The sequence below is a fragment of the Aplidium turbinatum genome, chromosome 18, assembly GCF_918807975.1.
Source record: "Aplidium turbinatum chromosome 18, kaAplTurb1.1, whole genome shotgun sequence".
In the NCBI taxonomy this organism is placed as follows: Eukaryota; Metazoa; Chordata; class Ascidiacea; order Aplousobranchia; family Polyclinidae; genus Aplidium; species Aplidium turbinatum.
The window spans coordinates 7,264,866-7,290,080 of NC_137489.1; the positions used below are offsets into that span (position 1 = coordinate 7,264,866).

The 25,215-nt window shown below is 36.5% G+C and overlaps 1 protein-coding gene across 1 annotated transcript; it reads left to right on the forward strand.

Moving 5' to 3' along the window:
* LOC145787667 (matrix metalloproteinase-14-like) lies at positions 1 to 25,022 on the forward strand. The gene is made up of 11 exons (XM_082599460.1): positions 1 to 184; positions 11,824 to 12,012; positions 12,710 to 12,789; positions 15,315 to 15,601; positions 18,484 to 18,645; positions 18,894 to 19,008; positions 19,300 to 19,428; positions 19,605 to 19,747; positions 20,186 to 20,323; positions 20,417 to 20,536; positions 22,387 to 25,022. Exons 1-11 carry the CDS (start codon positions 14 to 16, stop codon positions 22,797 to 22,799), a joined length of 1,947 nt encoding a protein of 648 aa, XP_082455586.1. The 5' UTR covers positions 1 to 13; the 3' UTR covers positions 22,800 to 25,022.
* The last annotated feature ends 193 nt before the right edge of the window (positions 25,023 to 25,215 follow it).

Below are 25,215 nucleotides of genomic sequence, written 5' to 3' on the forward strand. Positions count from 1 at the left end.
TATTACACCAACAATGAAATCGATTTCAATACTTCAACTGTGTCAAAGTTGTGTTTTTATTTTATCCTTTTGTACGTTTTCCAATTCCTTACAATTCCAAGTCCTCAACAAGTTAGGCAAAGAAAGTAGAAAATTTCTTGCGGAGTCCAGAAGCAAACGTGACGCGGACGTTGCCTTTGGAAAGGTAAGATTTTACATTTACTAAATCTAAGTTATTGTTATTTTAACGTTGTTGCATATAGAATCGAATTTATAAAAAGAAGAAAATTCTCATTGGGCTTTTCAGTATGCAGAACACCAAGTAACAAAATTTTTTGTTGGGTGTAATTTCTTTTATGTAACAACGTGTAACCAACGTATTAATTATTATCGTGTTTTATAAATGAGAAAAGACTCCTCCTTCAGAACGAGTGACTTAAAACAGAAACGTTCATTCGCACGAAACGGTCCGTGTTTACTAATACACTCATATCCAATTAGCAGACAACTTTATCAAAAGTAAACTTCGCTATCTTAGAAACAAATGTAACGGGCAGCCCTGTTTAGTTGCTTATTGGTTGTAACCGTTGGTGATGTCCACTTATCAGTCATGTCACCTTGTCAGGAAGACATAGATAAATTTAACACTGATTTTTTACTACATGTTGACACAGTTATTGTTGTGGAAGTAACTATGATGATAAATGATGTAATAAACTATTAATAGAACGTACTGCTGTCAACACTTCCTGTACGGTATGTTAAATGCATGACAGGTGGTGTTGCAAAAAAAAGTTTCCAAACTATTAATATTGAACCAAATTTGGTCACAAAAAAGGATTAGGCAGAAATTGAAAGCTACTGTTGCTCGCAAAAGCATCCAATTGAGTAATTTTTTTAGATATCCGGTCAAATCTTACACTTTTTGTCAACACTCCTTATCATGGACATCACCTAGCTGTTGTCACCTAACGTCATTATAATGGTCCTTCTTCGTATTGAGGGTTGGAAGCAATGCGCCATTGTTCACGATCATGAGCTTTTAAAGTGGTAAAATTGAACATTAAAGCAAGTCAAACAGTAAGCAATGAAACTTTGCTTTTCCAATCAAATTTCGTTTCGGTTAAATTATTCCTTATACAGGATCGGTTTAGATGTATAGTGCTTCAAACGTCGTGAGAAGACTCCCACATTTGCTTTTTGGGGCCTTACTTGACAAATCACAATTTGCAATTTGCAATTTACATCACCATGCAATTGCAACAAAAAACCATTTACTTTCTGATCCATATATCAACCGATTGATATAATCTTAATCGCTCAGAAGCTTTCTGCTTTCAGCAAGCAGCAATAAATTTGTCAACATGTAAGAAGATCGGGCGGTTTCACACCGATAAAAAAAATATAGTATCCTCCGTTCCTCCTTTTCAATTTGATTTATCTTGTTCCATTACTTTTACAACGGAGCATGGTTCGAAACAAAAACAATCGAACAATCAGCTTTTGCCACAGGAACGAAATTGAAAATTCGTTATTGATCTTAGGTGATTGATGGTTTTATATTTTTATCTTCTTCTTTATGACTCCTGAGAATAAGGCTATTTCAAATGGTTGACAAACCACTACTTTTACATAATTGATTTTATGTCCCATAACGTTATTATGATGTGACAGAACTGCCCGCTATCAGCACTAACACTTGTTAGGTAGCAAAGTTTCATCGTAAAATCTTCTCATTTGAAGACCCATTAAAATATTGTTCACACATTTCTTTTTCTTTTTAGCATCTGTGAAGTCATAAAATTTCGATTCATATTACCGATTTTTGACCAAAAAATCTGCTTTATTATTTTGAAGTTTTGAGAAAGTCGCTACAAGCATATGTAGCTCGTGTTTGTCCAACTGTGTTGGTAACGATCAAAAAACCATATTTTTTAATTTTTCAAATAAATCGTGAGATAATATCCGGTAGTAAACTTTTGCTGCTTTACTTGAAACAATATTTTTCTTTTATCAATTGTTATCAGCATGTTATCACTTGCTAAAAATTAATCATGATCATCATGCTATAAAATAGCTTTATCCCGGTTTATTTTTGTCGTTCTACCACTTCTACAACAACTATGGTTATTCAATATTCAACCAATATCGGCTACTTTCTCGTTTTTTTTTTTTATAATATTTACGATTGATTGGAACGAACCTCGCGTTGACCAGTGACCACTGACCTAGCTTGCGTGAATACCATTGCGTCGATGGAACATGCGCTACAACAGTAAAATCAGCAAGTGCAAGAAAGGAACTTTTTCATGATAGAACCAGCTACCTTTGAATGATAGGTGATTAACATACTTTGGAGAATAATATTGCACTTTTATAATTGATGCAACTCTGTAGCAATAAAACGTCGTTATAAATCTTGTGGTTCTACGACCTCAAGCTATGTCCTGTGCACAAGAAGCTTGATTAATTACTGTAACTTCCATACAACCTTGAAGTTCGATATATCGATTAAGTTTCACATCCCCATTCCCTACACAAGGCTATGTTTAAGTCTGTATTCTTATGGGACTGAATTAGAGCCAGCTCAAGCGATAGGCCTGACTCGAGTCTTGGTCAAACAGTTTCCGCCTGAAGTTTTCACAATTCAAAGTAACTTCTATAATGCGGTTAAAACATGTTTTCATTTGTGTTGTAATTTTTCTGTCACCACCAGTTGTGTGTAGGACAGTAAATAGGAACATCTTTATTCCTCTACAATCATCACATTTACCTCCAAAAAAGTAATTAGATTCAAACAAAATTAAACGTAAACAGCAATCAGCGTAACACTCTAGTTAACACAAATGTGTCAGAGAAGTAATCTCTGTAACGTTAGACGATGATTCGCTACCGCTCTTCCAGTTGTTACGCTTGATCAATCAAGGATATCTACATCATTCTTTTTGTTTACATTTTTAAGTAGGCTAATCAGGGATTCACCGTTTCTAACAATGTTTTGACTTTTTACAGCAGCACTGGTTGTTGAGTTATTTTAATTTGCTTGAGAATTTGAATGACGTTTTTTGGCCTGCTGCAAAAACAATTTAAATAGCTTCTTCAGTAGCCTAGACCCTAGGCTGTGGACCAAAATCATGCAAAAAGTTACTTGTCACTGATGTGATCGCATTGAGACATCATTTCAAGAATATTGTTCATCCAATTTTGAGCGCGGTATTACTAACTTGTTAACTCCAGGGCTTATTTATGAGAAATGCATTGATGATGACCAATTCAAGTGAAAGTATGAAGTAGGTGGAAAATCGTCTGCTGCCCGCTTTAGATTGAACAAGGGCTACTACTAAAGAGAAACGACCACCGACTGACACATGTATCATCGGTTGAAATCACTTCAAATTTTTCCCCACATTTTTCTTTTTTTATCATTTCCACTCACCAAATTAGTTGTTGTTTGTGAGAGGAAAGTGTAGTCTAATTATCGAATTAAGACAAATGAATTCTGTTGACATGTTTGTTTAAAAATAACTCTTGAAACCAACTTGTTGTTTTTATCTTCAACAACAGAACACATGAAAATTTGTAACGATATTTATTTGACAAATGTGTGAAAGGATTAGTCCAGATAAGCTGGAAGATTGATAGGTGATGACCCGACTCAATTTTTTTGTTACAAACGATTTATACTTCGTTATAGCGATCTCCATTTGTTGTGAGGTCTTTGACAAAAGCTCAATGAGCCATGACGCGTTGAACGTCATTGAAGAAATGTAACGTAAAATACGTTAAAATAAATAAGGATATCCAGAAATGACCAAGCAAAAGCAATTGTACAATACATGAGAAAGGATTACTCACAATTGTTTGTTTTCAAGATTGTTTTTTAATGATCATCAGGCCTCTTGTCATTTCGTTCCGTTTGGTTTTCATTATCAGCTTAAAATTGTGGTCATCAACAGAAAGATGACAGATCGACGGAATAGCTTGAGAATTATCTTTGAAATAATTTGGCTTAATTTTTCCTTGTTGGTTTCAAAAAGTAATTAAAATGCGACAAATAAATTAAGTTGGCTAAAAGCGAAAATTTCACTGTAACCAAAGGAATATCTGCAAGGTTTATTTTGAATAGTCCTGTTTATATTTAGCCTGATTGTGACAAAAAAACTGGCCGACGACCAGGCCCGTTGGGAGGCTAATTTGAGGCCGGTTCCAATAAAAGGCCCGTTCCCCAAAACAAGACATTTCTAAAGAAAACAATAAGATTCTAAATTACGCCATCTTGTTTTCTTCTTATCCCCCTGAAAAAAATCTAGCTTCCTAAAAATGATCACGAGTTCAAAAGTGCTCCCCTGGACCCCTTGTCAACGCTATTGTCGGCAACTGATTAGAAGATTTTAATGAAACATTATTAAGTGGTGGAACTGCTGTCTTTTATCTTATTCACGAGCCCCAATCACCAAATGCGTGTCAAATATCGACGTCTAATTGCTACAAGCATTAACTCAGATGGGTTTTGGACAGATAACTACGAAACCCTAGAAGACAATACTTTCACTTTTAATCCAATTTTCTCCGCTTGTTAACCCAAAAGTGGCTTTTGTTTTGTATTGGAAACCTTAATTGAAGACTTGCCTTTGAAAGAACATTGGCGGACGAAAAATCAATGCAAACAATGTATAAGTCCTTTTCCAGCCCAGAAAGCTACTTCTCTTTATCTTCTTAATCTGTTAATTTGCTAATCAGTGACACATTCTAAAACAAAAACAGTAAGTAATTGGGAAGTATTATGACTTTATGAGAAATTGCGTTTTCCTTAAAAGTTTGCGTAAACCTTGGCGACAACTTTGTTTTAGCATCCGTTAAATACTTTCGCCTACTCGAAATCGAGCAATAATTTCATTAAAACAAAAAGTTGATAAGAAAGAAAAGTATCATGGCTGCCTAGAGATCTTCGTCTCCAAGAAGCCATGAAAGTATACTGAAAAACATAACCATTGCTCTTTTACATCATCAATATTTGAAAAGGCTGTTTCACCCTCTGTTGAAAAGGCAAATTTTACTGCTTTTGTACAATCATAAAGTAAATAAAATCAGCCAAGTTTAGGAACTTGTACTGTGTAGTAATTTCTGATCAAGCTTTTACCGCCATATAAACGGTTTTCTCAGTATTTCCTTCCAATGGAATCAGTATTCGCCTTTTGCAGGCCCCTTGAAATGCGAGTAGTAGGCTAGCAGAGCTAAGAACTTGAGATTCAATATGGCGTTTGTTATTGTTGACTTTGCTTTGTAATATTTTGTCCGGCGCGTCTTATTTTGAGCTGCATGTCTAAGAAAATGTCATTTGATTCGAAATGAAGTGTTTACAATGTCCATAATGACAATTATAATGAAATTATTGACATTAGAACCACTATAGCTCAGGCTGTTATGTGACGCATTGAGGTTATTAGATTTCAGATAACTTTATAAGCAACGACATTTTTTAACGTTAAAAAAACAATAAATAACGTTAGAATGACCAAAGGGCCACATCTGGTTTACCCCTGGCACCATTCAAACTAAAAGCCCTAAAAATGTGTTTACTGAATGACTAAAAGCGTTTTATTGATGTAAAATAACGAGAGTAAACCAAAACCATCGTTTTACACTGAAAAGTGTGATTCATCAACTGGTCAGTTTGGTTTGGTTGACATATTGTAAACAACCTGTGTGACCACCATTAAGCAAATAACTTGACGCCTTTTGCTGCTAGATTTTCAATAACTAAAAATTTAAAGTACGTCAACGGAAACTCGATCAGTCATGTCTGATGGAATCCTTTTCTTTTCTACATGATTCCCCAAAAAAATCTTTTTCCTCGCAAATGTCAATCCTTTACATTAACTTCGTCGATTAAAAACAATTTTTGTTTCACAGAAATAGCGACGCGAAACACTTTAAGATATTTTATGAGGTTTTTGAAAAGATGAAGCTTAAAATGCTAGTTTAAAGCGCAATTTTCCTTAAATTATACCCCATCTTTTATTTCAAGTAAATGCCACTTTACCGCCGCCCCTCACTTTTATGCTTTGTGGTCATTTGTGGTGCAATAGATTGAGTCTCTTGCGGCTTCATTTCTACCATCATTTGCGCACATGCAACCCTATAATTTGACAAATCTTGGCATGCTGAATTATTGGTTAAGAACACCGAGAAAAACAAGATTTTATTTTATGTAAACACTCAGCGTTACGTTCAGTCTAAAAACGCTACTTTTAAACTGACTGTGCAAAATCTATTGTGAAAGGTTTGGCATCTTTAGCTAGAGCCGATTTAACAGCCAGAGTTGCAATATAAATTGAAGTATCAGCATTTCTGAAATAAACCTCTTATTTTAAGTTGAAATATGCAAGATTTGAAATCTTGCATAAAATACTTTGTCTTTTGCTATGTCGTGTTCTTTTTGAGATTTATGGCACCGAATTTTGCAATGCCATAGTAAAGTTTGTTGCATAAATGAAACTACAGCGGCATTTTAAGCGATTATTATTTGTGAAAAACATGCGAGGCCTGTTGTAAATCTTAGGTTCTCATTGCTTTTCTAAGCATAAATTTCAGTGAAATTAATCCTCATTTCATCTTTCTCTGTTTTGTTCTTCCGCTGTTAGAAGCAATCGTGTTTCAAATAGTTAACAAATTTTGTTTCGAAATATTTCTTTTCTTACAGAAGGCAATTTCGTTTCAGATCAAATACAATTCCTTTCTTACAAAAACTGTAGACAGCAAAAATAATTTGCAATACTGTAGAAAGAAGCAAAACGTTGTCTCATGTTGTCATTTCCAATTGTCCTGGTTCGATATCTTTAATATAGACGACGTTATAAGGTAATAGAAATAAGCTAAGGCAATGATCTTGCTATCCCAGCGGAGTCTGTAAATCTTCGGTATTGTTGTGTCTCTCTAAACATCAAATATATGCACAGAAGTGTTATCCTGACATGTAATGTAGTCTTCTGGTGCCCCAACTGTTCCGATGCCAGTGTTTCCATTCGAACAAAAGCAGAAGTCCCAAATGGGTTCGGTTCACTATTTTGTCGTTTTTTACGATTTTAAACGTCAGTTTTGCAAAAATGAGCATTTGAAGTTGGAAGTAGAAGAAAGAAGTAAGACAGTGGTCCCTCGTCTCTATATGGCTAGTAATAATCAATATATCATGTTTCCATCTTGTGGGTTTAATGTACGCGGCTGCCTTGATCTAGCTGACAAATCGCTTTAACCAACTTAGAGAAAATGTTTAATCAAAGTTAGGCGTAAATCACTGTTTGAAATGACTAAATCAATTCTTCTGGCATTACAATTTACAACATTATTATGTATCAGACATTATTATGTATCAGACATTATTATGTATCAGAAAAAAAAAGACAAAAAAAGACAGATTTCTATGTAGCTAGGTGGATGAAAATTTAAACTTGTTTTCATGAGCCGAGCAACAAATATTGCTTTTCTACGGCAATATTTGTTTTACAAATGAAAGAAATTTATAGAGTTTACCACTGTCTTGTAGCGCGGCCTAATTCTGTGTTTAAAGATCTGGATGAAGTAGATGGAAAAACAAAGACAAACTTTGCAAACACTTTAAAATGTCATCAAATGAATGGTAATCAGCCGACATGTCTTGCAAGTCATAGCTGTCTGTTTTTGAATGGTTTCGAATCGAAGCCCCTTCGCCTTCTAGCAAGCTCTCACAACTCGATCTGGCAGCCTATATAAATTTTACATGGTTTAGTTCTCAGGCTGACACAAAACTCATGACCCCTGAAGAAGAGACGTGTAGTGTTGTGCTATTGTCTCTCAGGCAGCAAAGCATTCCTTTTTACATTGGCAGACGTTGAATCAATGTAAAAAACGACTGATTTTCTGGCTGGGAGCTATCACTCCACCAGACTTTGTCTCGAGTGCAAGCCAGAAAGCGAAGCGAAGTATTTTCACGCCGACAAGGTCTACAATCACGTGATACGATACGTTATCCTCGTGGTACCCACAGGCCCGGATTTAGGGGGGGCAGAGGGGGCAGGTGCCCCGGGCCCCCCGACTTTTGAAGGGCCCCCCTACGTGGAAAAAATGTGTTTTTGTGTTGTTATTTTTCCTTTCAGTCTTTAAAGTTTCTGCAAAATGCTGTACAGTGCTGGATTAATGGTAGTGTAGACGTAGAGGTGGTTTTTCGCGCCGTAGGCGCGAAAAATTTTTTTGCACGGGGGCCCCCCGATCTAAAAGTGCCCCGGGCCCCCCATCAGCTAAATCCGGCCCTGGGTACCCAGCTGTGCTGCAATTAAAGTGTTTCTAAAACATCTTGAACCCAAATTCCTTTTACTCGTACAGCATGCCCACTTGAAGTTGACTGTCGTTGTTGACGTTACCTTCAGACGTTGAAACAGCATCACCTGTTGTTGAAATTAATATTTTTTTGTCTTGAAACGTGATCAGCTATTTCCCATTTAACGTTTTTATGAGAGAAACTTTGATTCATCAAAATTTCAAACAATGAAGTTTTAGCAAAAGTTTGCTTTGTCAAGCAACAAGCGCATTATGTTGCACAGCCGCTTAGCGATCGTTATCAATATTCTCTTTCGTTCAGATTATCACCAGTTAAATATTACGTCTTTTTTATTTTCCCAAAACGTCATCTAATGTTAAATGAATTTATTGTTGCAGTTGTTTTGCCCAACATGAAAGTCTGAATCATCTGTTTTGCGTTCACGCATGGTTTGCTTTTCTTCGGCCTTGAACTTGCCTGAAGCACCATGTCTGTTGAAATTCGTTTAAAATTTTTTGCGTTTCTTTAACTTGTTCACTTTGTGAATATGATTACATAATCTCCAAACAAAGAGTTTAAATTCAAACAAAAGATAAATTAAAATAAATGAAAAAAAATGCCACTTTAGAACATGCGTTCTCAGCTTTATCGTTTGTTTTTTGTTGTTACTGTAAAACTTCGTGTGTGAATTGTTCAAACAAATAGCGACTGAGGATGATTTTTGTCATGGTGTGCGAAACGTGTGCAGAAAATCGAAACACATTGTAGTTTTGTGCTTGTACTATTGATTCATTGCTATAGCAAAACAAATGTCCCTGTTAAACAACTAAAGCTTTCAATAGAGTCCAATTTGTGGTATTGAGCAGCATATACAACAACAACCAAAAACCTGCCAACCTGCAGCTTTTGAGAGATATAAGCAGAACCTCATTTAAAAACAAAAAAGCCTACGCAGAAGCATCCTTGGTTTCTCTTGGGGTCTGAGTGAGAGCTTTGGCTGAATAACACATTTGATTTATGTGAAACTCGATTTATCAAGATCAAGATCGACCGAGAAGGAAAGGCCAACGGAATTGAACGTTGTGTGATAATTTAAAGCACATTACAATCTCGTAACAGTGTGTGTTAGCCTATTTGCTTTCGACACGCAATTATCACCAGAATCAAACTCCTTGCTGCACGGCTAATGTGCTCGGTTCTTTTCCCAGTGGGAGACGGGATGCTTTCATAACAGACTCTGATTCTATCCTAGCTTTCCATGTTTCATCCATTATCTTAAAGATTTAATTCAGCGGGTTGTCTTTTGATGACGTCATGTTTTTTAAGATAGGGGAAGTTTGAATGGCTCAACTTCAATGGTTGTGTTGCTTTGATGTAAGTTAGTTTGAATCTGCTGTTTGTAAGCCCTTGATGCTTGATTCGGAAGTAAAAGTGAATCAGCAGCGCTGGATAATGTCATTACTCTTCAGTGCATCTCATCTATCCTTAACGTCGCCTCAACTCAAAAATGACGTTTTTATGCCTTGCTTTTTCCATTGTTTTTTTCACTGGAACTCCCCTTCAAATGTAAAAAAAAAACACGAAAAGCAGTTCACAAATTGCAAAATCTTTCCTTAGCAACGCTCTCACATCTAAACGACGCAACATTGACAGTTTGTTCATCTGCAAGTGCTGTTGGCAATAAGGTGGTTCATTGCAATGCAGTTGCTGTGTTATTGCAACATCAATTTGACGTGCAACTAAAACGCCGGATGACAGGTGCTTATCTAAATAATTCAGTGGTATTTTGAGTTACAAAGCTCTTGAGGTGTTTCTGCATGGTGAGGTAACCTGTATACATTAGCACAGTGGATACGTTATATTGGTTGTTTGTTTTTTGTTACGATTACTATCGTCCCTTTGAATAGGCCTGTAATAACTGCAAATCTTGTTGTGATCTGTCACTCATAAATCGTGTGCTATTGGACTTGTAGAAGAACGCGGATGAATACATTTAATTGACGGGAGAAGATTGCTCACTTTTTGAGTCGATGCTTCACCGACACGTGTACAAAAATAATAGTTTTTTTTTTGAAGTATCTTTTCTACCTATTTTGACGAATCAACCAATGCTGCCATCTTAGAACTTTTTGTTGTTTTCCTTCATACGTAGGCTACCATGAGGAACCTGAAGGGGGCGTTTTGAAGACTACAGTTACGATGACATCGACTTAGCATCGTAAAATGTGTTGATATAATAAACTCGTTAAGGAAATTACATGAAGTAGTACTTACGAATATCCCTTAATATCGTACCCACCTTATGGCAAGATTTAGAACAGCGTTTGTATGAAAAGATCAGGATCAGCTACTTTTGATAAACAAATTTGGGCATTTGCTTTGCGATAGAACTCATTTGCGTTTTTGATTCTTTCCAAACGGTATTGTATGTTGAGACACCGCACAGGAGTAATTTTGAGTTGTAGCTTCATTTTTTCAATTTCTGAACTCAATTTTTATTGCATTCAATCTAAGTAGAGCATGGTAGAGTTACATTGAAACCTACTTGGCCAACCTCGCCGATGCCTTGTTAAAATGGAAAATATTAAACTATTATTTCAACTTGATGATGGATTGGATTTTGCAAACAATCTACAAGACGATTATTTTAACAGTTACAAAACGTCTTTGATGATGCAAAGTTTGTTTCTTTTAGTGAATAAAAAAAATATCAGTAACCTCTCAAGTAAGCTACATGTATAGTAGTTTCACACAAAGTGAAAATTACATGACTTTTAATTTTTTTTCAGTTTTTCAAAAAAAGTGTTTAAAAAGATATCATAGCAAATCAGCACAGTATTATTCCTTGGCTACGCAGTACGTTTCTTGCCCACCCAGGCTTCAGAATTACACTTTCTCGACTGGAAACAAGCTTTATCAAAACGAATCTCCCTGTATGTCACAATGATATGATGCAGACTTTGCAAAGATGAAAAGAAACGTGATTTCTCAAACCGGATTGTTAAAAAACGTGTTTGGGGATTTTTTTTCTAGTTTGACCCAGTGTGGTCAAACTTTCTCTAACCCTTCATCCATCATGATCAGTCATCGTCTGTTTAATGTCGCATTGGTGGTTTTCTTCAAACGCTTTGTGATGATACAAGTGTTAAGTAATATTTGCCTTTTGGTATTTCGTCAACGTCACCCCGGTGCTCGATGACATCATGGGTTTGGTACAATGACGTCACAATCGTTCCAGAATTTCATTCTTTATTTCATTTTTTTTCCAAAGAAATTCATTCCTTATCTCCCTTTTTGTTTTGAACATTTTGAAATTTTGAATTGTGTCTTTACAAAGTTTATCTTTTTTGTTCGCAATGGGTCGCTTAATGAAAGACGACAAATGCTCAGTTTCTTGTCTCCACTTTAGGTCCCTCTATCTGTACCATCTAAGCACGGGTTTTCTTTTTTGTTTTTTGTTTCCAGTTCACATTTCTACAAACTATATTTTACCTAAAATAAAATATTTCAGCAATAAACTGTTTAATATTGTTTTTTTCTTGTTTATTCAGAACTTTTTGATAAAGTATGGGTACGTTCCTCCTGGATCACTGCAAAGCAACGGACAAGAGGCTGCTCAAACAAGTTGGGAAAAAGCAGTCTTGGATTTTCAGTCCTTTTTTGGGCTAGAAAAAACCGGAAGAATAGATGAAAAAACGTTGAAACTGATGAAAAAACCGAGATGCGCTAACCCTGATAAGGTAACGGTAACTCAACCTTAGAAAAAACATATTTTGTTTTTGAAAGATTGTTTTATAACCTCTTTCATGTGCTACGATGGTCATTCAGGAGGACCCATTTCATTAGTGTTTTGTAATTGCAAGGATGTCCTCGATGATATAACCTTAGCTTTTAATAGTTATTACTCTTTTGAGTATTTAAACGTCTGGTAAGGGTTGTTTTTGCTTGGAAACGTCCCATTTGCACCATCACTGTTTTGCTTGTTGCTGTGCAATGCATGTCACATGTTTGTGGTGAAACAAAGGCAGGTTTCTGCTGGCGTTGCAATGACACGAAAAAGTTTTAGTCATCAAACAAAACCCTAAAATTTAATGCTTTTCTTACGTTTTGGGCTCCAGTCTTTCCCGCATCCTCAAAGCTAGTCATTCTTTGCTTGAGATTGTTTTACTGAATATTACTTGTAGTCAGTAAAATAATAACAAATTTCTACATAACTCAGTAATTGGTAAATGTTTTCAGTGACTATTGTAAAAAATGCTTTCACCTTTCAACAGAAAAAAAAGTTTTCATTAGTTTTTTTTGTTTGTTTTTTTGTGCAAAAGGTTTAGATTTGCCCGAGGCAAAGACCAATCAAAAGCCAATCAGTTCTTCATATTATGTGTTCAAAGCACTTTACTCTTGAAAGAAATGTTCGATTTCATTGCAATACTATTGCAGGTCGCGATCGATACAAACCTAAGGAAAAAACGCTACGTCAAAGTTGGTTCAAAGTGGCAATCCTTGTTGATCACATACTCGTAAGTTGCTGCTTTTTTATCCTAGGGGTATTAACCTTTTGCTTTGCTGGCACCACCTTGAAATCACCAATCAGTTTTCACACCCCCTTGTAGAATGGCTGAAAAGTAATAGTTAACTGCAATTCAGAATGTTCGTTGAAAGCCCTGCAAACAAGCATAGCTTCTTAAAATCTTTATTAACTAATCCTAAGGATTCAGCTTCCACGCAACCCCTAGAAACAGACTTTGCACCCCTGGTTAAAAACCTATGCTTTAGCTTAAGCTTTTTGTAATGTTTTATGACGTAAAGTTGTCTTTCTTACATGGCTTCAACGTCTAAAGACGTTGTTGGTGTGGTCATTCAGTCACAAGATGTTCATTTCACGTTTTACCGGAAGACGTAAAACTTGAATGCCCTCAAGAGATAACTTTCAAAGGAAGTGTTTCCGGTTTAGCAGTTTAGACAAAAATACTACAACGCTTATTTTCACGTGCTTGTTTTGGTGTTCTTTCAACAGGGCAAAATCGACTTTAAGCAAGGTAGCGTTGCTTTAAAGCACTTTTCTCTCCATACTCCTTTTGAACTCCACAGAAGATTGGCACTAGCCAAACCTAAAACAAGACTCTTGCACTTAAAATTAAAGCATCACCAGTTTTGCACTCTGTTTGTTTTCAAAACAAAAAGGCCATAAAAAATAGCAAGTTTTGCTGGCTAGGTCACAGGCTACAACACGTCGTCCCCCGCTTGATTTTATCCTTGGATCGAAACATATGCTCTGTTGCGACTCTATGCGGTGTAACAAGGCGCTACAGGTGTCATGAAATTTCAGGCTTACTAACAGTTGGAATACAAAAAAGTAAAGCCTCGTTGATTAAAGCTCAGTGAAAACACCTTGTTGAAGGTTGTTCATATGGTTTTTCACATAGATCCAAAGTCTGCAAGCTACCTTCCCGGAAAAAAACATGAACGCCAAATTCCTGTACATTGATTTTGTAATGCCAAAGATTAGACTTAATTAACGCTTAGCTTTAGGCCTAGGGTGTGCAAAGCGGGACTACTTAAAAAGTTTTGCAAAATCTATTGATAAGCCCAATGGTCTTTGTAGTCTGCATAAACTGAATTTATTTTTTTAGTTCAACTAGCACCAAACAGGTTTTTTTTTTCTGTCATAAATGCTTACCGGAAAGTTTGAAAATAAAATGTAGTTGCCTGTTTGTCCACTACGCTTCAAAGATTTCGGCTTTCTACCAAAAACAGCAATGCAAATAATTGGAATAATATCATTTAAAAAAAAAATTGGTTATCAGTATGTATTTCTGACGTCGAATTAACTTTATTTGACAGTCTTGTTGGTTCCTGCAACTCTGGTGTCACAAACAACAGCACTTTCGATATCTACTGATTACAGGGTTTCGCATTAACCAGAGAACAAACGTTATATTTATACACAAGTTCCGCGTATCAAAAACTCACGATTATTGTAATTTACAAAGTGTGTGTTACAGTTACAACATAGAGTAAATTTTGTTGTGTAAAACCATGCCTAAAATATCCTTATAAGTACAGTAACTGCAGTACAGAAGCGGCTCTTGTTCGAAAAGGTCAGTTGATCACGAGTCGCAAAGCCTTTGCGTCACATTTGCGCTCCTTTGATGTAGCAATTGTTATTCATTGCATGAACATATATTGGAAATTGTTGCATATTTTGCAGTAAGCGTTAAACATATTATCAAGTCTCAATGATATAAAATCTACCAACAATCACTCAGTAAAAGTTCTTAATACTTTTGCTGATTTTTCATCACCTTCAGGCTAAAGGTTTTGTTTTACTGTAATTGCAAAGATATAAGTTAGCCACAAATAAATTCTCATAGTTCATTTACACGTTGAAAGCATATGTGCTGTGTATTAACTGCAGACAGTGCACACCGTTTCGGTTTTTCGGCCTCCTCAGTCCTCAGTGCAGTAGGTACACTGGGTATGGCCACGTAAATAGATACCTCGATGTGACATTTTCATGCTCCAAAAATGGTACTACTACCAACCTTGCCAAAGTGCTCAAACTGCAAGCAGTGAGCTTTGCGCAATGCATAGCAAGGTGCCTCCAGTAAAGTGCTCAATCGGCGTAAGCCAAGAGCGTCCATAACTGCAGAAAAGGCAACGATAGAACTCTTTCGCAATAAATTGAGAACAAATGCGAGAAACGTAGAATCGACGGTAAATTGTTAATTTTGTGATCCTAATGTTTTTCAATCATCCGCTTTAGCATTAAATTTTAATGCGAACTTTCAAGTGACGTAATTCTGCTCTTGTTTGTGAGGAAGACCTTGAAGGTTTTTAACTACAACGATCTCTTTTTGTTGTGACGTCATAGTTCATGTGGATAGAGCAGAGCTGGAATTGACACGCCTTTTCTGATAGAAAAAATATAATATGTGATTTTAGCTAAAACGTTTGCTTCAGGGGTGATATCATCAAAATTTGAAGTTATTTTTGAAATTCAAATGCTCCAAACTCTTATGCGACATGTTTGATTTTTTTACAGAATCAACAACTTTACTCCCAAGCTTGGAAAGACACGTACTCATGAAGCCATCGATAACGCGTTTGACGTATGGAGTCAGCACATACCTCTGCAGTTCAAGAAAGTCTCCCATGAGGACAATCCAGACATTGTCACGTTTTTTGCAAAAGGTTACCACAACGATAACACAGCCTTTGACGGAGCGGGAGGGTACTTGGCCCATGCCTACTACCCTGGCCCCGGAATCGGAGGCGATACCCATTTTGACTCTGAAGAGCCTTGGACTCTCCACGAGGAAGCATACAAAGGTGAGACGAACCATTCAACGGACAGAAACACTTTGAGATTGTTGTGATGGTGTAAGTGGGCATAATATCACAAACAAATTTGTTTTTAATCTTATCTCAGCAGTGAAAAAACTCAATTTCAAAAAGAAACCTTTCGGAAGGTTGATGACATTTGCAAAACAAGCCTCTTTTAGAAACGTCTACTAGAGATAGGATAAAATGTACCTTTTTCGCTATGAGAAAACAATAATAGAAATAATGTTCAGCCATGCGCTTAGGCTGCTGTGCTGCACTTTTAAAGAAACAAGGTATTTGAAGGATGAAATGACTTTTTTGTCCAGTATTTTATTGTCTCTAAGACAAAAACAAACAAGCAGGCCTACTGCTTAGCTAAACCAGTCTAATAGCTGCAACAAGTCACGAATTTTTTGCATTATCAGTCATTTTGAGATCACAAAGAGCTCAGTAAGTAGGTTGCGTTTTGTGGTTAAAGTTGTGCGTTTGCGTTTGACAAATGTTTCCCTTAGCAAGCAATTGAGCAGCCTTCCTCACTGGATCGTTTCAACGCAATTTGACAATCAGATGATACGGAAAGCACAACTTCTTTGCGTTTTTTATTGTGCAAAACAGCCAGTTGCCGATGATGGCTGGAGAAATTCTTTATATTGTTTCCGGGTTGCGTCACGAAATAAACTGAGCGCTTTCAAAACGTCAGACATCCGATCCCGAAATCATTTAGTCAATTTTAAACCGGAATTTCGTGCGCGACGAATTGATTGCACCTGGATTGACAGCATGTGACCTGGAGTCATTTGAGAGCCGATTTTTTTTTTTTTGAAAAGGGAAACCAACTATTAACTAGGATCTTATTCTCAGTTAAATCATATCGACCTTTATGTTGCAAAATGGTGAAACATCTGCGCATTGAATGCTGCAAGTGATTGAAACTTTTCCCACACAAAACTGTTTATATGTATTCAAGTCATCGTCTGTTATGAAATATTTGCAACATAAATAATTTTCCCAATTTATTTTTGTCTTGTGAAGAGAAACATATTCTTTTCGTCTGTTGTTTGGGTGGGGTGGTGGTCCATCTTCATGTCTTGACAACTTCTCTAGATTTTTAAAAGATATTCCACCTCTATATTCAGAAAAATTATTAATAGAAGGGTTAGCTAGGTGCTTTTAAACAGGAAGTATGTATTCTAAGTTTTCCAAACGCAAATGCAGTTGGTTTAGATTTTGACAAGGCCTCTCTTCACTAAACAATCCTTATCGATCTGCTTTGTGGCTGTGTTAAACTTTCAACTATCAGCACTTTGTGTTTTTGTCGACTTCAACTCAATAAATCTCTTGTTTCATCAAGGAACTAATACGAACTAAAATAGATTATAACATAGTGTCTTTACAACGACAGTTAAGTTACATATCCATTCGTTTAATCACTGATATTACAACATATCCCCTTGCTAAATTTCTGGTTTAACACAGTCTGATAATGGTGCCACTGATACGTACAATAAACGTAGAGATATACTCCATGTTAAGTCGATATTAGTTATCACTTGCAGCCGTTTGGTTGTCTGCTGGAAGCTGTCAATCATCCTTGTTATTTTCATTTTAAGATCGTGTGATAAATATTGTTGATTGACATACCAATTGAGCTGCATGTAGGTTCATGTTTCCAGCGAACATCTGCTGCACTAATGATGTCAAACCTACAGTAGATCCTACTTAAATATTTGTCATTTTACCATCGTTTGAAAGTGAATTTTAAAAGATGCAAAACGTTATTAAGAATCTATAAATGACAAATTTTTCCTGCTATGAGGAAATGCATTGCGGTTTGAAGCGGTGACGTGTAAAGATACGGCTGTATGCTCTGCTATACCTGCATGATTGCGATCGATTCCTTTTTGTTTTGCCAAAAAATGTCTTTTTTCTTTAACACTTCATGGCGAGACATGCTTTTGACACCAGCAGAGAAATCTTCATCAAACTTTAATCATGAAGACAACGTTTAATCAACATACCAAGTGACCATGCAACAAATTATTGAAAGTGTCCTGCTTGCCAAAGCAATTGGTTACAAGTCTATTTTGGGAATAGGTTGCATTGTCTACATCAATAGGGCAAGGTTGCGTATGACCTTTAATATTTTTATGCCCAAAATAAAACGATTAGACATTATGACTCTGCCAAAGTTGACACATTTTAATTGATAGTCTCCATCGTATTAACAAGCAGTTCTTACGAATACGGTACTAAGAAAATTTTTTTTCCAATTATTGCATAGAAAGTTAGCATAGGACTTCCGTGTGAGGAATTAGCATATCAATTAGTATCTAAGCATTGCTTCTACGTTGGGGCACGTCATTTTAACGCAAAGCTTTGGATTTAAAGTGCATGCCCTATCACTAAATGTAGCATTTTTATTGTTACAGCGATTGAGCATAAACTGCTGATCGAACTCACAGTTCAGTTCGAAGCTCATTGTCGTTTTGCTGTGGTTGCATTTGGAAGTTAGGAGACCGAATTTGGTTTTATTCGCTAGTTTCCAACCTTATTTCCAGGCAGCTTGAGCTTGATTAACCTTTGTCTGTATCGAATGCCGTCAGCAAGCAAGCCTGTTGCTGCAAAAACAGCTTTTTGTTGCATAACCCAAGCTCTTATCTCTAAAATGATAAAAAGCACTTTTGAAAGGGACATTTTCCGATCCCTGAAGTAGTGACGTCACTGCCGCGCTGTGTATTGCATTTAAACTTGTCGACTGCGCTGTTTGTGAGTAAACACAACAACAACAAACTGTTTTCATACTGACCGTGCGATGACGCCACGATGACGTGATTTCCCTAGTGTATGTACTTGCCCTGGTCTCAACTCGATTTTATTTTTCATTTCAGGCAACGATTTATTTCTGGTCGCAGTCCACGAGTTAGGCCACGCTTTGGGTCTTGGACATTCCCCTGACGAAAGAGCTATCATGGCTCCTGTCTACAAACACCACGACACTGCAAACTTCAAGCTGCCCCAAGACGATATCTTAGGGATTCAGAGCATATATGGTAAGCCGCTAGATGTCGATGTTGAGTCATTTCAAACTCAGGTTGAAACAGCGTCGTTGAAAAATTTTTTAAATGTCTTCATGAGTGCGCAAAGTATTTTGAATGCAATCACCTACCCATAAAGCAAAATCCGTCGTTTTTAGACGTTGAATCAATGTAAAAAATGACGGATTTTGCTGTCTGGGTAGCTTGGTACTGAAGCAATCTATTGTGTGACCAAGTAAATTCTAATACCTGAATTTCTACAGGTGAAAGGTACGCTCGACCAGAGATTCCAATAAACCCAACAACCTCAACCACAGAAAAACCGATTCCAAAATCAACCACCAAATTTGTTCCATTTAGAACGAAAATTTATCGCGGGTAATTATAAAAAGTGTTTCACAAACGTTATATATCGTTTATTTAATTTGTACGTGTAGTTAGCGTATATTTCTCTTCTTTTGTTTCAACGTTTGGCATTTATCGCCATCTTAGAATGTGATCAAACACCTCGACAATATTTTGTGACTTGAAGGTCGGTATTGCAAAATGAGTTCTTTTATAATACCATCTCAAAGAAAAAAAAACACGGATTTGCTGACTGTGGTAAAATGTATTCGCTAAAACAGATCTTTTTGATGGTGATTTTGTAAATTTAACTTTTTCTTATAGAAAACCAACAACCACAAAACCAACTCGACCTCCCCCAACCACGACCACCAAACCTCCCCTTCCAGACATCTGCAAGTTGACAAACTACGATGCCGTTAGCTTTATTCGCCGTGAACTTTACGTTTTCAGGTGAGCGACGGTGTCTGCAGGTCTCGGCTTTGAGTCAAAAAATTATTATTTGTACGTTGACTCAATGTCATCAAACTTTCAATCAACATAAAAAGGAATAATTTTCTTGCTGGCATGTGTAACGATAATTTCCAATGTATTTCATGACATTTAAACCCAGTTTATTATTTGTGAAGCGGCAAGTACATGTGGAGACGAAGGCAACATGACCGGAGCATGCAGGGCCCATACAAAATCACAACTTTTTGGTCTCAGATGACAGATGGAGTTAACGCAGCGTTTGAAAATCCGGCGACAAATCAAATTGTGTTTTTCAAAGGTAAATTTTTTGAAGCAAAGTTCTTTGATAAATTGTTATCTCTCCTGGCTAGCAATATCGAGTGTGGAATTCTACTTGCACAGAACGACAGACATCTTGAAACGATGACAATAGCTTTTACACTACAAGAATTTAGAAGCTCCGAGCAGTTTCAATCACCAGAACATCACAGCATTTAAACGGTTCATTACACGATTAAGTAAAAATCGAAAGTATTTTGGTTAAGAGTTTGTAAGTAACTAAGAGCTTGCGCAATAGAACAAGAAGATTGACTTTCTATCATACCTTTGGCCACCAGGCTTAATCTTGGGCATGATGGCCACAAAGTTTCAGTTTGATCATATTTTGCAGCTTGTCTCGTGCTATTTAATTATATCGTCTTGTAGGTTTTAAGTGGGCTTCTATAGAACGGTTCAGTTCAACTGACTTTTGTTTTAGATCATTTGTACTGGGAATACAATGGAGTGCAATTGCTGGAGAACTCTCCTAGACCTGTTCGTTTCCTCGGTCTTCAAAATGATCACGTTGGCGCCTCCGTGTGGTGGGAAAGAAACGGAAAAACTTATTTCTTTCAAGGTGTGTTGTAGTTCAACAGAGAATGCATTTCGTAGCATTGTTGCTACACCTTGATCTTTAGCAACACAAAACAATGTAATTGTTTTGCTTTAGATTCAAATTACTGGAGATTCAGCGGTTCAAAAGTCGAGAAAGGCTATCCTAAGTCGATCAATATTTGGAGTGGAGTTCCGAGATCCGTAGATGCTGCTTTCACAGGAATAGATGCCGACGGTACAACTTAGCTATTTGCGCAAAATGTTGATAATTTGAATTTTTAACACTGAATGTATGTTTTTTTATTGGCAGTTTTAGAATTAGTCAATGGACAACTTGATATTGTTCAACGGTTGCCTTAAAATTGGCAATGCATATCAGTTTTAACAAAATCCGTTGCAACAAGTAATAAACAAAACCTCCGGTTTGTAATTTCATTCTAATGTAGAAGAATGAAATGAAGGTATGCGTTACGGATAAGGCCTTTGCTTTACAATTGTTCGATGTTGGTTCGACTCCCGCTTGGACGGGTTGTTGAAAAACACCGCTCACTTTTACCCAGCGTTTAATAAATTCGGTGGGCAACTCAGAGTTGAGAAAAACCCGGGTTTTTTTAAAAAAGCCCAACCCGCCCGGGTTTTTTTAAAAAAACCCGGGTTTTTTTGGGTTTTTTTAAAAAAGATGCAAAAAAAGGTAGATTCATGCTTATTTTACCTCAAAATTACTTTTTACAAATGAAGTGCCTTTCACTCACAGTACATGCTTGCATAACTCAATAAAATAATGCACTAAGGCTGTTGTTGCTTGAATGTTGCATCATCCATTAATTTCAAGATCAAGTTGGATGTTGCATATCCACTGATTTCTATACCAAGTTGATGCTACTGTGGTAGAAATCACATTATTGCATCATTTGCTTTAGATTTGAAGGCAAGGAGCATTTATGCCATCATGTTTAAATATTTTTTATCATTTATATATATATTATATATAGTAATGGATGAGCAATTGCGTGGCCAATGGCCATTTAGGCAAATGCTCTGAAACAGCCAAGCGTTAGAATCCAGAATCTGCGGTCCACGACATTAAGGCGCGAACAAAACGGCGCAGAGGCAAAACGGCGCAGACAAAACGGCGCCAAAGTCAACGTAACCAGCTTAGAACCTTTTCCTCATTTTGTTAACATGTTTTGGTCAATTCCTCTTTGTCATGAGTTGCCAAGGGTGGTGGGGGGGGGGGGGACTTGTATACCAGCTCCAAAAATCCTTATTCACACATAAACTTTCGTTATGGTTGCAGAGTATTATCGTTCTATAAATTGAACTTGTTGCGTTGACTTTGGCGCCGTTATGTCTGCGCCGTTTTGCCTCTGCGCCATTTTGTTCGCGCCTTAATGTCCTGCTTCGCTGAATCTGTAATTGGTAAATAGCCTCCTAAATTGCATTTCACATCATATATACAGACTACAGTAGAGTAGTACTTTCACCAGTTTAACTATAACGCCTTCTTGCATAAATGAGTTTTAGTGTAGTATACACAAAGGGGCATTACTTGATTTCTGTGTACTGTACAATATCCACTGCGTTTTCAGTTTATTCTTGGAAATTTACTTCACAATCACATTCTTAAGTCCTAATTTAAAGTTTGTTTTAAGTGCCTTGAAGTGTTTTTGTTCATTTTTTCAATTTTCTAATAAAAACTGGACAAATATGATGCTCTGGGTTTTTTTATGGTTTTTTTTGGGGTTTTTTAAGTGGGTTTTTTTGAAAAAACCCACCCGGTTTTTTTTGGGTTGGGTAAAATACTGACAACCCTGGGGCAACTGGGCATGGTTGCTAAAGGAAAGAAGTTATAGAAAGAAAAGAACCGTCCACCTTACTCTTATTAGTTTTTAATAATTAGTATATCATTCTTCGATGCTTGGTATCAAGTATGGGGCCACTATCATATATGGGCTATTTGTGTATTCGATATAAAAGCGAAGAGTTGCGTATTTTTTTCAAAAAAAAAATTGAGCAAATATTTTTGATGTAAATGACGCAATGACGCAAATGTCCGTAATCTAAAAAGATTTTTGTTATTTTCAGGGCGAAACCACACTTACTTTGTGAAAGGAACTAAATATTGGACATTTAACAATTGGGATATCAAAGTTGTATCTGGTGCCAGGTCATTTAGGAACGACTGGCTGTTTTGTGACGTTGTAGAAGAAGAGGAACATTCTGGAAGCGACGGGTCCACAGTCGCCATAGTTGTTGTTGTCATAATTGCAGTGATTGTTGCTGTGATTGCTTTTGTGTTTATCTTGAAAAGAAGGAAACAATCCGTTAAACGAATGCCCAAAACTACTGTTGTGACTTCTCATAATGAATACACCCCGGGATATAATTATCCATCTGCGGGAAATCAAGCGCAATTTTCCGGCGAAAAAACTATGTGCGTTACGGCAGCTCAACAACGGTTTCGATGGTTGCGGTTTTCACTTCAAGGAAAAGTCTGAACCTTTTCAACCTTTAGGTTGTTGTAGGAAATTTATTCTATTTCAAGCAAGCAGACTTCCATTCTATGCTCATAGGTCATGACATTTCAAAACTGTGAACGAACGCACCACTACCATTGCATTGAATAAACAATAAATAAGTTATTAGAAAATATTTATATTCAAGTCAACCAGGCTTGAATTGCTATTGCTCTCGCTCATATAAATTGTTCACTGTTATAATCCTTTGTTTTCTAAACTTCTGTTGCTTAATATTGACTTCATGCAACGAGACTCATTTCATTTAAGAGTTACCCTTTGATATTGCTGTGTCACAATTGGGGCTCTAACTTCGTCAAACAACATAACCTTTTATGCAACCTGTTGAAGCTTTTAGGGTTGTGAAAGTTGGTTGGGCAAACGCAGCGCTAATGACAGTTTTAGTTGACGCAAACCGTCAAATAAAAAACCCAGCAGTCACCGCCAGACAATGATTAAACTTGTTAATCAATGCCAATGCTGAAATACAACAAAAGCATTGGTGAAGCCGCTCAAGATTATTGTTTTTTTGACCCGGAAAACTTCGAAAAATTTGCTGCATTAGCTTTCTCCAATCAGCAAATGTCCTTATTACATTAATGTTTGAATATGTTGAATCAATTTAGAAAACGAATTATTTTGTCATTTTGTGCCTGGATTGGCCGATCACCTCACCACAACCCAAATGGAAATTTGTACTTTGTATCTGGTTCGTTACCCCCAATTCGATTACACACGGTGAAATTGCGTTTAGATTTAGTTCTCAGACTTTGTAACACCGTTCATTGTGTCTGCATGTGTCCGGGTTGCGTTGCGTGACTAGAGAAATTCTTTCAATGTTTTGTACTTTTTATTTGTATTTCATGTCCATCTAGCAGGAATCACATGTGCTATGAATGCTGTTTGTTGGCTGTTATCTTCAAGTACATCTGTGCACTGCCTCCATTTTACACTTGCTAAGCTAACTTGTTGAAATTTTCTGTTTTTTCTATGGGCCTACACGCAACAGCGAAATTCTATGCTTTTTTTCAGTGGTCCAGCTTTAAGAAAACTTGTATTGATATTGATACAAAGCACTATACTACTTTTGAAGTAGTTATCACTGTTTGCAGTAATGAAGAATGATTAAGTTGGTGCCATTTGTTAGGATGAGACATGTTGAATCAAATTGGCAATGAATTTTTCATACAGGATGCAGTAATAGTCGGAATAATAATAAATCCGTTAATTTAGAAAGGGCATAAACATGTCTAGTTTTATGTCAAAGTTGTTAATTTCGTATTGTCACTGGTATACTGTAAATTCCGAATTTAAATCTGCAATCATCTTTTCAAAATATGTTTTTTGTTAAAGAAGAGTTACAATAGCTCTCAATTTTCAGTTCCTTCCGTCAAAATAATAATGATGGGAATCAAAAGCGTTGCTTTTACATCATTACAATGTAATATTGCAGTACTTTTTTTAACTTTGTTACTTTTCTTCATATTTATCAGTATTACTTGCTCGTTTTGTGAAAACCCAACTCCAAAAAGTTTGTGCTTTAACATCTTTTCAACGTCTACTAGATGCATCTTTGAAGAGCAACTTTTTTGAGTTGGAACCCAGACAGCAACATTTGTCGCAGACGTTGAATCAATGTAAAAATGACAAATGTTGCTGTCTGGGAAACGCTATTGTGAACCCACTGATACGTGTGACGTTAAAACGATCCGCATGAGTGCGTTTTAGTTTACGTCATAGACTACCTATTAGGGCTATGAAGTGAGTCAAAAATATCCAGAAACATCTGGCGGACTTGTGCCAGTCAATTGCTTTATTTAAATCACCCATTTTCGTTGAAGTAGAACTGACTATGAGATTGAAACATTGAAGATATCTTCCTCTGGTGTTTGATGGAAATTTATCTTGTCTAAATTAAACGAATTAAGAAAGTTAATTCGAAATGATAAAAAACCAAAGCAAAGATATATTGCATCAAATGAACTTTTTTTTATACTACCAACAGTAACTGTTTATCAAACTGCATTCACCATATTAGAGTTAAACATGTGGTTCAATGTTTTGCTTGCATTGCTTTTTATTCATTTAGTTGCTTTTGTTTTTTGCATCATGAAGTCATTCCGATATTTGACTATACTCTGTCACAAACAAGCTGTTTGTGTTAACTCTCGTGCGAGAAAAAGAGAAAAGCTTTGAAACGTTTAATTAGTTTTTTCACAGCTTTAAGGCGAAAGGCTAAAGTCAATTGCACGGCAGCAAGAAAAAGAGATATGAAAGCATCAATTATACTGTATTTGAAGAAAAGTTACAGTCTAAGCACAATCAGTGGCGTAGCGTGATATTTGATTGGGGGGGAGTAGGGGTGGCACTCCAAAAGTACAAATATATAGGCCTACTA

Coding starts and splice junctions, on each gene's coding strand:
- LOC145787667 (XM_082599460.1), top strand. CDS start 14: ATGAAATCGATTTCAATACTTCAACTGTGTCAAAGTTGTGTTTTTATT. Junction 18,646..18,893: donor AGGGATTCAGAGCATATATG/GTAAGCCGCTAG, acceptor GAATTTCTACAG/GTGAAAGGTACGCTCGACCA. Junction 20,324..20,416: donor AAAAACTTATTTCTTTCAAG/GTGTGTTGTAGT, acceptor GTTTTGCTTTAG/ATTCAAATTACTGGAGATTC.